At 43.3% G+C, this 18,212-nt stretch overlaps 1 protein-coding gene across 2 annotated transcripts in view; it reads left to right on the top strand.

Annotated features, from left to right (window-relative positions):
• Positions 1–18,212, top strand: part of ENOX1 (ecto-NOX disulfide-thiol exchanger 1) — a 342,949-nt gene that overhangs the window by 304,605 nt on the left and 20,132 nt on the right. For both annotated transcript variants that reach the window (XM_070800030.1, XM_070800029.1), the window contains exons 13-14: positions 924–1,026; positions 16,750–16,835. In XM_070800030.1, the coding sequence (XP_070656131.1) occupies positions 924–1,026; positions 16,750–16,835 (189 nt within the window). The remainder of the gene's footprint in view (positions 1–923; positions 1,027–16,749; positions 16,836–18,212) is intronic.

Below are 18,212 nucleotides of genomic sequence, written 5' to 3'. Positions count from 1 at the left end.
CACAGCATGTGGATCCTCCCTGACCAGGGCTCGAACCCATGTCTCCTGCATTGGCAGGTGGAATTTTTTTTTTTTTTTTTACCACTGAGCCACCAGGGAAGCCCCTATCCTTAATTCTTTATCAGTGGGCTAGTCCTTCTTTGAGACGTATTTTTCAGTGAGAAATTGCCCTCCAACAAGAATCAACTACACTAATGATTCTGCCATCCCATATATACAGGTCTCCGATCATTAAACTTGATTTTCTATTAAATTATTCCCATTATGAGTCCTAATATCAAGTCTGGGACAATATGAGTTAAATCTTTTTCTCTTTTTCAATTAAAAAGACCATATAAAAAACTAAAAATAGTCCAGCCTCCCATACCAACTTGTTGTACAATTCTTCATTTTTAGTTTTCAAAGAAAAGAATTTCCCAACCTTTGCTTTATCTTCCTTTTGCAGTTGTGTATAAGGATATACTTACTCCACTTAAACACTCCTACCAGTTCTATCTGACCTTCCCACAGGCCTGTGTCCTCGTACACTGACACAGATTACTCACATAATATTGTAAATTAGTCTGCATATGCTTTTCAGAAAAATTTTTCATACTTCAAAACTTCTTAAAGTTAGCTATGGTCAATTTTTTTTTTTTTTTTTTGCTAACAGAGTTTTATCAAAACGTGGACAAAAGTAACACAGTTTGCACAAAATGTGCCACTTTTTCAGTTATTTAGTACTTAGTTCACTAGAAGCAGTAGCTGGGAACCTAAGTTTTAGAATTACTTTTCTACTCTTGGGTAAGTAGGCCAGCCAGTTATAAAAGTTGATCTTCGGCTATAAATAGAAGCAGTGACCTCTCTTATAGACTTTAAAAGACCTCGTTGCTTTTGTCGGAATGCACAAAAAACCTACATGTTTTTGTTTTTTGACTTCATAGGAAATCAATGTATTGACAGTCGCATTGGTCAACCAAGACCGAGAGAACAACACTGAGAAAAGAAGCCAAGGCTTAAAATCAGAGAAAGAAGCTCTGCTGATTGGTAAGGAAATTCTGTTTTCCTCATCTGTTCTCTCATTAGTAATAATTCACTTAAGCAGTATTTTTATGTTATTCACCTCCAACGTGTTGATGATTTAAAAGCTTTGTCTTCTGGTCAAAGATAGGATTAACTTCATCAAGATTATATTACATACATTACAAATCAGGCAGACCAGCCCCTGATTTGCTCTCGGGCTTCCCTTGTGGCTCAGCTGGTAAAGAATCTGTTTGCAGTGCGGGAGACCTGGGTTCGATCCCTGAGTTCCATCCCTGGTTTGGGAAGATCCCCTGGAGAAAGGAAAGGCTACCCACTCCAGCGTTCTGGCCTGGAGAATTCCATGGAATATATAGCCCATGAGGTCACAAAGAGTCAGACACGACTGAGCAACTTTCACTTTCACTTTCCAACCATGTATAGTCGTTGGTTATCCAACATAAAACTGAATACAAGAAAAACAGATTAACTTGCAAGTCACATGTTACAAATCTCGATTTCAAGATGTGGCCACAACTGGAGGCCGGGTTGGATTCAGTCCAAAGGGGATCTTCTACCCTAAACCAGATCTCCAGACTCAGGAGAGGCCATGCCCTGAAGTCAGCTCTAAGGCCAGACCTGCAGCACTAATGATACAAGGCCATCTAGACCACAGAGCTGGCTAGGCTAGGACAGCTGACCAGGATTCCCTGCCTGAGTTTGGATTCATTTCTCCAAGGTAAATGAAACGAGATGCTCACGAAAGAAAAGAAGGAAGAAAGTTGGTGTTTGCCTAAAACATATTCAAGTTGCCCCAAAAAATATATCAAGCTTGGCTTTTTCTTTGCCAGGCCCAGAGAAAGCTCTAAGTGTTCTTTTTAAAATTATTTTTATTGAAATACAGCTGAATTACAATGTTGTGTTAATTACCGGTCTACAGCTAAGTGGCCCAGTTATACAGACACACACACACACACACACACACACACACATATACATATATACATATACACACACACACACACACATGTACACACATTCTTTTTTGTTTAATTTTTAAAATTATTTAAGTACGATAACACATTTGCAGGAGACTTGGAAAATACAGAACAAAGTTACATATAGTTCCATGATATATTACAGTTATTTTTTAAGTAGATAAATGAAGATTTTTAGTTGGAGTTTCAATATCAAACTCTCAAAAATTAATAGAGCGGATAGACAGAGAAGTAGAAGGATATATATGTATCCATTCTTTTTCGTACTCTTCTGCTGTGGTTTAGTATAGGACATTGAGTATATAGCTCCCTGTCCTCGACAGTAGGACCTTGTTGCCTGTCCATTCTGTATCTACCAGGTTGCATCTGCTAAAGCCAAACCCCCAACCCATCAGCATATACAAAGGTATCACTCAGTCTCATAAGGAAGTGTTCCTGATGGTGATGTGTTGGTAGCACGCCGGGGACCCCACCTTGGTAGCCCGTATATTTCAGGCTGTTCCCAAAGTCGTCAGATCCAGAGGAGGCGAAGCCAGCAGCCTCACTCCCTGATGCACAGCGCCGACCCAGCCACACCTCGGCACTGAGCCCGATGTCAGGTCCCAAGGTTAGCCGGGCTCCCCCTCGGCGTGGTTAGGAGTGAGGAACGAGGCTGTGGTCCACGTGAGACAAACTGTTCTTCCGTAGTTCGTTATCTGGCAGGAGTAGCATGTGGCTGCATTTTCTAAATACTGCAGGCACTCACCTCAGAACTACAGATACCTCAGGTCCTGGAGAATCTGGCACGGGAGGAATTAAACTCAAAAGACAGTCCAGACTTCATCCATCACATATAGATTTTTCAACTACAGGGTTATTGAATATGACATCAACTTAGAGATACTCCGAGGAAAACCAATTATTTTTTTTTCTGTGATGATATACAGCCGTGCATGAGTTTCATAAGACATGCTGATGTGTTGTTGGTTCCAGGAGCCCAAAATGAACCCATATGTAGTTGGCAACTGGATTTTTCTTTTACTGGAAAATATGTCAGACTCTTGACAACAGTTTCTCTTTTGCTCAGTGTGGCAAAGTTGTGGTTTCTCCCACAGTGCTTTTAGGGTATGACTGGAGTACATATTTAATGATCAACAGTAAACGCTCCCTCTTTACGTCTGAGTAATATAAACCACTTGGCAGTTTTAAAAAAATGGGAACAGTGTCCATTTTCTTTACTTCTTTCCTGTCAGTATAGATTGCTGCTGCTTTTATGTTCTACTTGGAGAACACAGTTCATTTACAATATCAGCTACATAATTACTATATAGCAGCTGCTGCTGCTGCTGCTGCTGCTAAGTCGCTTTAGTCGTGTCCGACTCTGTGCGACCCCATGGACTGCAGCCCACCAGGCTCCTCCGTCCATGGGATTTTCCAGGCAAGAATACTGGAGTGGGGTGCCATTGCCTTCTCCAACTATATAGCTAGCTAGCTAGATTATATATATATATATACACACACACATACACACACATACATACATACATATATGCATATTTATATATACACATACACTGAAGTCGCTCAGTTATGTCCAACTCTTTGGGATCCCATGGACTGTAGCCTGCTAGGCTGCTCTATCCATGGAATTCTCCAGGCCAGAATACTGGAGTGGGTTGCCATTTCCTCCTCCAGAGGATCTTTCTGACCCAGGGATTGAACCCAGGTCTACTGCATTGCAGGCAGATTCTTTAACATGTGAGCCACCAGGGAAGCCCCTATATTTACACACACAGTTTTTATTTTACATATATAAATTTATTTTGCAGCATTTATATTACACATACACACACACAGATCTTCCTCAGTTTATGATGGGGTTACATGCCAATAAACTCATCTTAAGTTGAAAATACCTAAGTCAAAAATGGATCTAATACACCTAACTTCCCTAGTGGCTCAAACACTAAAGAATCTGCCTGCAATGCAGGAGACCCAGGTTCCATCCCTGGGTCTGGAAGAATCCCCTGGAGAAGGGAATGGCCACCATTGCGGTATTCTTGCCCGGAGAATTCCATGGACAGAGGAGCCGGGCAGTCAATGGAGTCTCAAAGAGTCAGATACAAACTGAGTGACTAATACTTTCACTTTTCTTTCACTCACCAAATGTCATAGCTTAGCCCAGCCTACCTCAGAACGCTTACATGAGCTAACAGGCAACCATCGAACACAAAGTCTACTTATAATAAAGTGCTGAATATCTCATGTAGCTTATTGACTACAGTACTGAAACTTTAAGACAGAGCTGGCTGTAGGGTGCAGAGTAGTTCTCAGCGTGTTGGCTGTTCCCCTCACGGTCGCGTGGCTGACAGGGAGCCGTGGCTCGATACGGCTGTCCAGTGTCACGGGGGGTGTCGTGGCACTAGCCCAGGAAAAGCCAAAATTCAAACTACGGTTCTTACTAAATGCACACTGCTCTCACACTATCATAAAGTCGAGAAATCATTAAGTGGAATCACTGTAAGTTGGGGACTGTCTATATAGACACACACACCACACACCATTTTTTTCAGTCAGCCACCTCTAAAGTTTAGAAATGCTTTACACAATGTAGGTGAATGGGAGGAAACGGGAGGGCTACATTTAAAACATGTCAACTCGACTGAGGTCTCTAATCTTAGGGGAAAAAAAACTTAAAAATGGGTAAATTCATGTCTGTTTAGAAGAATAAATTTTGTAAATCAGGATCTTCAATAAAAATTAGGTACAACCAACTCCAAATTTTCCAGAACTTTTCCTTCACTTTTGAGCTTTCAAAGTGGTCTCTCATATTAGCATTTGCAGTTCAGGGCTGGGCAAAAAAAAAAAAGGATGTGAAACTCATTTTGAATCAATATATGAGGCTGTTTAACGAGAAGTAAGATTCGAGATTTAGAGTTTGATTAAATTTGGGAGTTTAATTTTCCCTTCATTTCTCCACTACCTCTCCACCTCAGTATTTTATTTAACTTTATTTAATGGAAGTTTGATTACAGATGTGACTTCCTGCCCAAACCCTACCCAAAATACCTAGGTACTTACACCATTTTGTACTCAGAGAGAGAGTAATCATCCAAAAGAATGGCCAAAAGTAGAGAGAAGTTCCTTTTTTCTTTTTTTTTTATTATTTTATTTTTGACCACACCACGTGGCATGTGGAATCTCAGTTCCCCAACCAGGGATTGAATTTCCACTCCCGTGTTAGAAGCGCAGAATCGTAACCACTGGACCACCAGGCAAGTTCCAGAGAAAGAGTTTCTAAGATTGGCGAAATGGATCTTGCAGTTGCCCCCTGAATTAAATGTGCCGCTCTACTAGTTGAGTTTGGCCATTCATATTTTGTGGACACCCAAATGTTGGGGCCATAGAGAGCTCTCCTGCAGCTTCTGGAATCTGGATAAGGACTGTGATAGAGACGGAATGACAGACTGCGGGTTCAGAACTGCTTTGGAGCAAGCTAGAGAGAGGGGGGAGATTCTAGTTCTTTTCTGAAGAACACTTGTAGGCAGAATGATTTTGGGAGTCCCCTGGACTTGTGATACATCTGGAGGGGTCAGCAGTACTCTGGAATTTCCCTGGAATCTGCCCTTGGAAAAACTAAACCCATATCAAGGATACAGTAGGCCTGCCCTAAGTCACTCTAAAAGGCTAGGAGCACAGCAGAAAATCTCCCTTGTATTAGAAATGCTTATTAACAAAACCTTCATCATATCTAGGTGCCTATAGTATATGCTGCATGCAAATATATTCAGTTAAAACCCTCTTGGGACATACAAATTTTATATAAAAATGCAAAGTGGAACAAGCCTTGATTGCCTGGAAGAGAGGAGTGAGAGATAAGCTACTCAAATGAATTTTATCTACAGAAAACTTAAAACTGAGGCTGGCACTTCCTAAACAATGCGTAGTCCTTGTGTGTGACTTTAATTTGTGACATGAATTTATCTGGGCCAAAGTGTGTATTCTTTCTAGGCATTCTCATGACCATTTTATAAAAGTGGTGTCTTTAAGGCATATAGATTATGTGTACATTAAAGAAGATCAGTGGGATTTCATCTGTAACACTACTTGGATCTTTGTAGATGTCCATCCTGAGTCTCTTGGGAGTTCCACCGTTCTGCCAAACTTTCCGCTTCACAATTAATGGGCATTGAGTGCTATGTTCCAACTCAACCGAAGAAGCTAGGCCCTTGGAAAGCACGTTAGTATTTTGATTGCTGGAATCAATCGATTCTTGTGAAGACAGGTTGGCATATAATTGAACCTAACAGAATTACATTTTTATGGAAGTTTGGGAAGGTAGCATTTTATATCTCAAAACTATATAGTAACCACACATTAGGTCAGCTTGACATTGCCCAGTGTCTGTGCCAGAACTCCTGGTTCATTTCACATGTGCCCTACATGTTGGATTTGGCATGCATTGAATTCATGTGGGAGAGCATGAGTCAATACTTGTGGTTTAGAACCAAAGCTTTGGAGCTAGGTTCAGTTGGAAACCCCTGGCTATTGTTAGGAAGGAGAATGGATCAACATTTTTTATTGATAAGCAGATAGCTCTGAGGAGATGCTGACAGTCTAACTCTGCATCACTCCATCTTCTCCTGCTTAATTAATTCTAACACAATAGATTTCCATTCCCAGCAGCCTTGATCAGCACCCCAGCAGTGCTAGTCATCATTGTAAATCCCATCCAAATACAGCCCAAACCTTCTCAACAACTCTGTTTATGAAGCTGTTATTCAAAACTTACCCGTATCCCTGAGAACCATCCTCACATTCTTAATGATCAGGCAGGCTTCTTTACATATCACTGTGGCCTGTGGCCCCTCTGTGGGTCACGACACACATTTTATGCGTAACCAAGATGACTGTTCACATCAAGCCCCACCCCTCCTACTGTGACCACCGTATCCATCGCTCTCACTATGTAACCCACCTGCTCACAGCCAGTCTGCATCTGAATTGGAATGTTCCCCCTAACGCATGGGTATTAGAAAGCAGATGAAGGAACTGTAGATAAAAACACTTATAGGAGGTTGAGTGGCAACTTTTTGGTGTTTTCAGTGAAAAGAGTTAAGGCTTTATTTAGGCTTCACCTGAGAAAAGTAATCTAGGGAGTGTGTTCTTGTCTGAAAGCTACTGACCATAAAGAATGAGTCATCGACCTAAATCTTGTTTCCATAACACAAATGTCCATATCAATAAACCAACAAACTTTTGTCAAAAGCCTGCATAAAAATTACCAGGCTTCATTGTGGAAAAGGGCTTCCCTGGTGGCTCAGACGATAAAGAATCTGCCTGCAATGCAGGAGACCTGGGTTCGATCCCTGGGTTGGGAAGATCCCCTGGAAAAGGGAATGGCAACCCACTCCAGGATTCTTGCCTGAAAAATTCCATGGACAGGGGAGCCTAGTGGGCTACAGTCCATGGGATCACGAAGAGTCACACACAACTGAGCAACTAACCTTTTGTACTGTGGAAAAGAATCATCTGAGCAGCCTGTTTAATTGGCAGAGTCTTTGTCCTCAGGCACAGAGGTTCGGTTTATTGAGAGACTAACATCTGAGGTGATACTGAAGAGGGCACCTCTGGGTCTGTTTCAGGAACTAGCGGCCTACCATGTGCCAAGACGTGTGTTAGCTGATGGTGCTGATGAGACGAGCTCTCCCCTTGAGAACTTTATAGACTAACGAGAAAGAAAGTAGTCAGTGACGATGAAAGTCAAATCAGAAACACAGTGAAGGAGCTGCTTCCGCTGCAGATGCCTTTTGGGATGAAAGGACAGTTGAGGGCGTCCTACAGGATGGATAGAGTTCCTCTGGATAGATGGGGAGTTTCCAAGGCCATTTCAGATACAAGGAGCAACTTACTGAAAGAGCCAAGTGCGGTCTCAGCAGTTTAGTTAAAAATAAGATAGACATATATACTATCGATGCTATATATAAAACAGATAACTAATGAGAATATATTGTACAGTGTGAAAAGTGTTAGTCGCTCAGTCGTGTCCAACTCTTTGTGACCCTGTGGACTATAGCCCACTAGGCTCTTCTGTCCGTGGAATTCTTCAGGCAAGAATACTAGAGTGGGTTGCCATTCCCTTCTCCAGGGGATCTTCACAACCCCAGGGATCAAACCCGGGTCTCCTGCATTGCAGGCAGATTCTTGACTGTCGGAGCCACACCGCAATAATATTGTACAGCATAAGAAAGTCTGCTTAATGCACTTCCGTGACCTGAATGGAAAGGAAGTCCAAAAAGGAGGGAATGTGCGTATACATGGGGCTGATTCATTTTGCTGTACAGCAGAAACACAACATTGTAAAGCGACTATACTCCAATAAAAATTAATTTTAAAATTAAGAGAAAAAGACACAGTTTTACAAAGCTGTGCGAGATCCAGTATTTACAATCAACAAATAAGTGGGAAAACCTACTTTTTGGACAATTAAAGGTTTTTAAAATCCCAGGGCACTGAGAAACATTAGACCAAAGCACAGAAGTGTTTGATCAGCCTTCTGCCACCCACTCCCAGTCTTGCCTCTCTCCACTTCTCATAAATGCTCTGTCCTCTGCAGCCGCCCACAGGCAGCTGTCCCCAGCAGCTTAGGGGGAGACCCAGATTTCACATAACCTCTCCCTGCTGACTCTCCAGACTCCTGGTTAGGCCTCTACTGATTTCCAGCAAGATATGACTGCGTCTAAGGACAGCTATTCTTCTGCAGAGCTAAGCCTTCTAGAGACAGATCTAAAAGAATATTGCAGCAATTTACATCAAAGAGCGTCCTGCCTATGTTTTCCTCTAGTTTTATCGTACCCAGTCTTAAATTTAGTCTTTAATCCATCTTGAGTTTATTTTTGTGTATGATGTTGGAGAACCTTCTAATTTCACCCTTTTACATGTAGGTGTTCCAGTTTTCCCAGCATCACTTGTTAAAGAGACTATCTTTATTCCATTGTATACTCGTGTCTCGCTTGTTGCAGATTAGTTGGCTATGAGTGTGTAGGTTTCTTTCTGGGCTTTCTGTTCTGTCCCATTGATCTATATGTTTGTTTTGGTACCAGTATCAGTACAATTTTGAAAAATAGGAGTCCATAAGAGAAAAGCTTCCCTAGTGGCTCAGACGGTAAAGCATTTGCCTGCAGTGCAAGAGACCCAGGTTCAATCCCTGGGTCAGGAAGATCCCCTGGAGAAGGGAATGGCAACCCACTCCAGTATTCTTGCCTGGAAAATTCCATGGACAGGGGAGCCTGATAGGCTACAGTCCTTGGGGTCACAAAGAGTCGGACACGACTGAGCAACTTCACTTTCTTTCACTTTCCAAGAGAAAAAAAAAATCCATGTACTACATTGAGGTATGTTCCCTCTGTACCCACTTTCTAGAGTTTTTATCATGAATGGATGTTGAATTTTATCAAAAGCTTTTTCCTGCATCTATTGTAGTCTTTGTTAATGTGGTATATCATGCTGATTGATTTTCAGATACTGAAATCTCCTTGCATCCCTGGGATTAATCCCACTTGATCATGGTGTATGATATTTTTAATATATTGTTAGAGTTGGTTTGCTAGTATTTTGTTGAGAATTTTTGTATCTATGCTCATGAGTGATATTGGCCTGTAGTTTTCTTATCTTGTAGTATCTTTGTCTGGTTTTGGTATCAGAGTGATTCTGACTTCATAGAATGAGTTTAGAAGTGTTAGGTCCTCTGCAGTTTCTTTTTAATAGTTTCAGAAGGCTAACTGTTAACTCTTCCCTAAATGGTAGAACTTACCTGTGAAGCCATCTGGCCTGGACTTTTGTTTGCTAGGAGTTTAATTCTAACTCAGTTACAGTACTGGTAATTGACCTCTTAACATTTTCTGTTTCTCCCTGGTTTGGTCTTGGGAGATTGTACTTTTAGTTCTAAGAATTTGTCCATTTCTTCTAGGTTTTCCATTTTATTGGTATATATAGCTGCTCATAGTAGTCTCTTACAATCCTTGGTATTTATGTGGTGAAGGCTGTAACTTTTCCTCTCTCATATCTTATTTTATTGACTTGTACCCTCTTTTTTTCTTGCTGAGTCTGGCTCATGGTTTATCAGTTTTGTTTATCTTTTCGAAGAGCCAGCTTTTTGTTGTTGTTAAGTCTCTATTTCATTTATTTCTGCTCTGATCTTTATGATTTTTCTCCTTCTACTAACCCTGGGTTTTGTTTATTATTCTTGCTCTAGTTGCTTTAGGTATAAGTTTAGGTTATTTGAGAGTTCTTTGTTTCCTGAAGTAAACCTGCATCACTGTAAAATTCCCTCTTAGAACTGTCTGTGCTGCATCCCATAGGTTTCGGAGCATCGTGTTTTCGTTTTCATTTGTCTCCAGGTATCTTTTTAAATTCATTCTGTGATTTCTTCAGTGATCCAGTGGTTGTTGCAAACGCTTCTAATTTGCCTGCCAGTTTCCTTTTGTCTGTTTGCTGTGCAGCCACTCGAATGAAATTTTTAAAACGTGATTCAGTTCACATCATGTCCCTGCTTAGAACCTTCCACTAGTTTCCTGCTGTATTTAGAGCTCAATCCAGCCTCCTGAAGCGGGGGCCCTGTGTGGTCTGGCCCCCCACCTACCTCTGAGTGCACGCTGTCGCTCCCCAGCCGCACGTGTTCCTGCCACCCTGTTCCTACCTCAGGCCCTTTGCACGTGCTGTGGCCGCTCCCCGAGCCATCGCCCCTGGCTCACTGTGGCTGACTCCTCAGCTGCCCTCGGGCAGCTTGCCTCCACTGGCCTCCTGCAAAGCAGCCTCCTCCGCGCTTGGGGCCGCTCCCAGTGCTGTCCTGTCACCTGCTTTCTTTTCCGCACTGTGTTCACCATCTGAAAGCATCTCCTTTTGTTTTATAATTTTATTTTTGGCTGTGCTGGGTCTTTGTTGCTGTACGTGGACCAGCTGCAGCGAGCGGAGCTGCTCTCCAGCTGTGGAGCGCAGGCTCCTCTCTGTGCTGGTGTCTCTTGGTTTCGGAGCGGGCTCTAGGGTGCAGGGGCCTCAGCAGTTGCAGCATGAGGGTTCAGCAGTCGTGGCTCACGGGCTTAGCTGCTCCGAGGCATGCGGAATCTTTCCGGGCCAGGGATTGAACTCATGTCCCCTGCACTGGCAGGCAGATTCCCAAGCACTGGACCACAAGGGAAGTCCTCGTTTTATTTTTAATCTTTGTGTTTATCGTCTGTGTTGCTTACCTAGAAAATTAGTTCTTCAAGAGCATTGTCTTCTTCAAGAACCTTGTCTGTGTGTGCAATGCAATACTCCCTAGGACTTAGTACCCAAATGCTGCTAAGGAGATGAATCCGTACAAATCTAATTGAAATGCTGCTCCCTTGGTCTTAGTGAGGTCTGAAATCAAGAATGGGCTAGATGACTTTGATGGGAAAAGCTAAAAATGTCTTAATGTGCCTGTTTAAATGGGTCTTCCTAGTGAGGGATTTACCACAAGGTGTATAGAGCTGGCTTGTGTTTCTTTATAAACTAGGCCCTGAGCTGTGTTGCAAATCTAAGAGTACTGACAGCCTCCTCTGTTTCTTCTTTATTTTCTTAATTTAGCTAATTTAGAGTTGTATTTTCCACTGTTGGGAAATCCAGTCTTAAACATGGAGACCTTGATTCTCCTTGGATCGAACCAAGACCAGCTGTTGAATCCATCCCTCTTTGGAGATCCATCAGTTCAGTAATGGCTGAGTTCTCCACCCTCAGTTCCTTGTGTTTCTTTTATCAAGCCTTTATGATCTTTATGGTCTTCCAGAGAACCATAAATAGTTTCCATTTCTGGGTTTATAGATTAGATTTTGAGTTATACCTATCATTTTTTTTTTCCAGCCTCAGGAAATCTCCCAGTTCCTTTAAAGGAGGGCTTCCCAGGTGATGGTATCGGTAAAGAACCCACCTGCCAATGCAGAAGACCTAAGAGACATGAGTTCTATCCCTGGGTGGGGAAGATCCCCATGGCAACTCACTCCAGTATTCTTGCCTGGAGAATCCCCATGGACAGAGGAGCCTGGTGGGCTACAGTCCATAGGGTCACAAAGAGTCGGAAACGACTAAAGCAATGTAGCAAGAAGCTTTAGTTGATTATTTAGAAAGCTTCCCTAAAATGAACTGATCCAGAACCAGGGCCTGGACACTACATGTTCTCAGATGGCATGACTGATGCTTCTGGCGATGCTACTGGGATGGGCAGGGGAGGAGGGAGGAGGGGGTGCAGGACTTGCCAGAGATGATGACTCGTGTTTCCCATTTCTACTGTGTCTCTATCAATACTGAATAACTTGGTTCCCATCCAGAGGTAAAGCTTGGAGAACCTTTATTTAAATTCCTGCTTTGGCCCCACAGGTATCTAGTGACAACTCCTTAAACTTTTATAAAGAAAAGCTAATGGCTTGTTAATATCAGCTACCACTAAGATGGTTCTAAATACTCTCCTAGGGAAAAAGACTCATGTCTGGATTAGGGTTTCTAATCTGACCTTAGAGACATATCTAGAAATCACATGAGCATTTTCCCCTTAGCTTTATGAGCAAAATAGTTTCAGTAAGAAGTTTCTGCACCCAAAATATCCAGGTTACTCTCTTGAATCTGTAAAGCATGAGCAAAGGGCAGGAATCACTGATGAATAGTACTTCAAAGTTACCTGCTTTTGAGGAAGTATGATATCATTAGTGAGTACTGGTACCAATTTTTAAGGTTCTTATTTCTCCTCGTTTATCAATAACAGAACAGTAGAAATGTCGAAGAAGTATACTAGCTATTCTCAGTTCTAGAGGATAAATTCATTCAAGGTACATTTGATGCTGGGACAGATAGAGGGCAAGAGGAGAAGGGGACAACAGAGGATGAGATGGATGGATGGCATCATCAACTCAATGGACGTGAGTTTGAGCAAACTCCAGGAGACGGTGAAGAACAGGGAAGCCTGGTGTGTTGCAGTCCACAGGGTCGCAAAGAGCCGGACATGACTTAGCCACTGAACAACGTTTTTTTTTTTTTTTTAACTTATTTCTTTGGCTGCCCCAGGTCTTTTAGTGGTAGCATGTGAGATCTTCGATCTTTAAGGCAGCACACTGGATCTAGTTCCCTGAGCAGGGATGGAACCCGGGCCCCCTGCATTGGGAGTTCGCAGTCTTAGCCACTGAACCACCAGGAAGGCCCTCAACATACATTTACTGTAAATGTATACTATACTCCTGCTGCTGAACCTGAACACACAAATATTGTCTAAGGGAAGAGTTCCTTGGGGGTAGAGACCCAAGATTGGGGCTGAGGGACTGTAAGGAGGAGGGATGCCAGCATCACAGAGGCAAGAAAAGCAGCCACTCCAGGTCCTCCTGTCTCCGGTATCCCTAAATTTCCTCCTTCATATCTTCCTCTCTTTAGGCCCAGAGTTGTCAGTCACTCCCCCTCGGCCCCACCCCACTCTCTTCTAGACCACACTGTCCATCCTGTTGGGCTCATTTAACTTCATGGCACACCCCCAAGGGTATTCAGAGGAGAAGCTGGGTTACCCAGGAGATGCTGATGATTCTTTGTCCCATAGGGATATTAATGTGAAAAATGTTGTTTTCTCTATTTGCTGGAGCCCCTGCGACACCTGTAAGACTGCTCAAGCCCGTCCACCTTCTGAGATGCCCCCATGTCCCATGGGACGCTTACAGTCCTGTCACCCACAGGCTGCCGAGCCACACCACTCCCCGTCTCAGCCCCACCGTCTCCCCTGTGCTCGACTCACAGCAAAGCCAGATCAGTCAGTCTGCTGCCTAAGTGGATGTCCCACCAGGGAAAGGAATGCCCGTCCCCCTCTTGCAGGACCCCTCCAGTCTCTCCAGGCTGCTCTCTTGAGGTGCCTCCTCCCTCCCTGGAAGCATCCCATTTGAGAGGAAAAGCAAAGAGCTTCTCACTGGGAACACCCTCGCCTTCCCACAAAGCCAGCACTGACTGTCCCTCCCTTCCCTGTCCACCGCCTTTCCCCCTTACAGGGGCTGGGGGTCTGTCCACCATTTGTCGGAAGCTCTTCTCTGGAAAGCAGTGGACACTGAACCACTCGTCCTCAGCCTGGGACAGCAGAGAAGCACCACTCACCATCCTGAAATAGAAGCAATTCCCCATGAGAATTCTGCCCCCTCTCTCCCACCTAAGGAATGCAAATCAAAGTATTATTTTTTTTTAAAGACTTCTAATTTACTTTCTAAGTAAATCATTCACAAGCTTCTATACTGGTGACAGAATTACAGTGCCACCTCACCAGATTTGAGAATTTCAGGCACAGGGAAATAGTTCAAACACAAAGTAGCAAATGAAGCAGTAGGAGAGGGACAAAACAATTCCACTTAAGTATATTAAAAATGGCTGTTTGCCATTAAAAAAAAGAATGAGAGAGTGCCATCTGCAGCAACATGGGTGGATCTAGAGATTGTCACACTAAGGGAAGTGTGAAGGAGAAATATTGTATGACATCCCTTATACGTGGCATCTAAAAAGAAATGATACACATGAGCTTACAACACAGAAAGAGACTCACATACTTAGAGAATGAACTTATGGTTGCCTGTACACACTGCTCTATGTAAAATGGATAATCAGCAAGGACCGCTGTAGAGCACATGGAACTCTGCTCAGTATTATGTGGCAGCCTGGATGGGACGGAAGTTAGGGGGAGAATGGGTACAGATATATATAAATGTCTGAATCCCTTTGCTGTTCACCTGAAACTATCACAACATGTTTAATCACCTGAACCCCAATACAAAATAAAAAGTTTTTAAAAATGGCTGTTTGCCACTTAGATTAAAACTACCATTGCTACCTGCTATCTGAAACTGCTCGGTGGCGTTCAGAGGGCTCCGGAGCTCTAGTCCTTTATGTCTCAGCACAGAAAGAATTCAGCAAGAGGCAAAGTGATGGGTAAGAAGTGATTCACTAGAATACTTCCCATGGGAGGCTTACAAGCAGGTGGGCAAGAGGTTTCGAGCCCCAAGAACTTAGAGAGCTACAGTTTTAAAGGAGAAGTAGGGAGCGGGAAAGGACTACCTTCTTCCTCATTCCTGAGTAGACATTACGCTTCCATCATCAGTTCCTCCTCTATGTTGGTGGAGAGGGGGGACATCTCCTTGTACCTCGTGATCCAAGGAAGTTACTGTCATGGCAGTATGGAAAAAATTATTTCAGGTCTCAGTACAATGAGGATCTTCCACTTTGAAATGACACCTTTCCATAAATTATTTTTTAGGTGTGCAGAGAGCATAGATGTCCTAGAGGTCATTAATTTATAGCGGTCTCCCATACTTTTTCCTTTATCTACAGTCCCCTAGTGGGATTAACTATTTAATCAACTGTTCTGTCCCTTTACTCCATCCCTAACTTATCATCACCATTATTTCAGAGAAGGACATTTTAAGAAAAGAAGAAAAAGAACATAATATCAGAATAAAACAGTAGCTCTTTTTATTTCAGGGAAAAGGTCAATCTCTGAAAACTGAGATTTTGGCTTTATGGAAAAGTGTTTCTATGTTCCCCATTTCACTGTCCAAGAAAGCACCCACTAAAGTGCTCTGAGGACCAGTCTTAAGAGTATTTGTGTAGACCTCTTGGTTCTCTGTTCTCAGCCTAAGGATAAACTGGGAAATTTTTCTTTAAAAACTGACACTCATCCGGAGCATTCCAAGCATCTCACGGGAGCCCAGGGGGCCATGAGATCCTATCCCAGGGCAGTCCCAGGACACCCTGCAGTCGATAAGATGACCATGACCAGTTGCATACCAGTGTGGGTCTTTCCTTTGACCTTTGGCTCTCAAGCACCAAAGCGTCACAATAAACAGAACATCAGGGGCCTCATCCACAAACGTGATTCATCTCAAAGCCTGTTCCAAAGAGAAGCCAAAAACGTCAGTCTGAACATGGTTTCTTAAAAACAGGAGTATACAGCCCGTGGGGTCAACATTCTCATTTTCACTGTTTTAATTTTGGATGTAGGAGCAGGGAGGTAGGAGGGTGATGCTTTTCCTTCAGCCCTAACACCGACATTCAGCTTTTCATTTGTCAGTGCAATGTTGACAGTTGAATTTCACGATGGAAAAAGCCCTCTGACTTATAATCAGACTCCAGCCAAACCATCCATTCCCAGGCCTTTTAAAATGATCTTGTAAATTACAGCAGAGAAGGGAGAGCGGGCTGGCTCCCTTGAAACAACAGCAACAGCCAGGGGGAAATAGCAGAGGATTTGTGCTTCCTTCAGTGGCAGTGAGGGAAAAGAGGGACTAAATACTTCCTGTAACTAGCATTGGTAATTACCAGGGGAATTGGAGGCAGCGTGCTCTCTGGCACAGCCGCAGGAGCCATTTTCATATTGCAAAGTCCACCGAGGGGGAGGAAGGGGATCACTTGATCCTTCCAATAACTACAATTTTATATTGGTAAATCAAGCATAAAATTGGTAGTTGAAATGCTGCCAGAAGCCTCTGTTTGGAAATACCTTTATTCATCTGTGTATTTTCTCAGTCTTGCTTTTCTAACTACGGTCTTTCCAGGAGACAATGTTCTGTTGGCCACGCTACTATTACTGTCTTCAAAACAGGCTATTACTGAATGCTTGCCGAGCATGGATACAAGGGGCAAGACCACGACTCGGCCCTGACAAAGCTGTCACTGGGGTCAGATGACAATATTCGCCTGAGATTTTTACTTGCCTCTCAATAACATCCGTTTGCCCTCTTCATTTCAGGCATCATATCCACGTTTCTTCACGTCCATCCTTTCGGAGCTAATATAGAATATCTCTGGTCGTACATGCAGCAGCTGGACTCCAAGGTAAGTCCTTTTTCTCAACTGGCATTGCGAAAACTTAGGACGTTGGTTGCTGGCTGCAGGTTGAACCCGTGTGATCTGTGTTAGGGATATAACAGCGGATGGAGGTCTGTCTGTATTTCTTCACAAGAACTCAGTTTCTGGCAGAGAATGTCTTCTTTTCCTTGCTTTTGTCACTTTGGAAAGAAAAGCCGTTATCGAAAATGACGCTGACTTTAAGCAGACATCAAATGACTTTGAGCAGCATATGAGGGATTTGAAAGTGCAGTTTGGTTTGAAAGTCCGCACAAGGGAGATACAAGGTCAGGGCAGCTAATGGGGCAGTACCCTTCGGCCGCGTCCTCCCAGAACGCTATGCTAAGGGCTCGACACAATAGAGGAAAATCACCTCAAATTACATAAAGATCTGATACAACTCTAAGAAAACTGTGTTAGCAGTGGTATTTAGCATCATTCCCCAAATGGAAAAAAAATGACTACAAAAGTTCTCAGCTCTGCACCTCGAGAGGCACACCCAGGTCAGGACATTACTCCTCTCTTCTCAGAAGCTAGTTTTCCTCCTCTGCAGACAGCTGCGCTCCTAGCCCATAGAGGCATTTGTGCGCCAAAAAAGAAGAGACAAAAAGCTCAGTATAAGTATCAGATCCCGGTGAAGGGTGAGAGGGGCCTCTGTTGAAATAAGTTCAGTTCAGTCGCTCAGTCATGTCTGACTCTTTGTGACCCCATGGACTGCAGCACGCCAGGCCTCCCTATCCATCACCAACTCCCGGAGTTCACTCAAACTCATATGCATTGAGTTAGTGATGCCATCCAACCATCTCATCCTCTGTCATCCCCTTCTCCTCCTGCCTTCAGTCTTTCCCAGCATAAGGGTCTTTTCAAATGAGTCAGCTCTTTGCATCAGGTGGCCAAAGTATTGGAGCTTCAGCTTCAACATCAGTCCTTCCAATGAACACCCAGGACTGATCTCCTTTAGGATGGACTGGTTGGATTTCCTTGCTGTCCAAGGGACTCTCAAGAGTCTTCTCCAACACCACAGTTCAAAAGCATCAATTCTTCTGCACTCAGCTTTCTTTATAGTCCAACTCTCACATCCATGCACGACTACTGAAAAAGCCATAGCTTTGACTAGACAGACCTTTGTCGGCAAAGTAATGTCTCTGCTTTTGAATATGCTGTCTAGGTTGGTCATAACTTTTCTTCCAAGGAGCAAGCATCTTTTAATTTCATGGCTGCAGTCACCATCTGCAGTGATTTTGGAGTGATTTTGAAGTGATTTATTCACTGTCGAAATAAAGTAGTAGCATTAACCAGGACTGCCTCAGGCAGCCCTGGAAGGGACAGAGATGCTGGGCCTGTCACTGGGCAGCCTGCTAAGTG

The sequence above is a fragment of the Bos indicus genome, chromosome 12 (assembly GCF_029378745.1).
Source record: "Bos indicus isolate NIAB-ARS_2022 breed Sahiwal x Tharparkar chromosome 12, NIAB-ARS_B.indTharparkar_mat_pri_1.0, whole genome shotgun sequence".
NCBI lineage: Eukaryota > Metazoa > Chordata > Mammalia > Artiodactyla > Bovidae > Bos > Bos indicus.
This window is presented reverse-complemented; position numbering and strand designations above follow the sequence as displayed.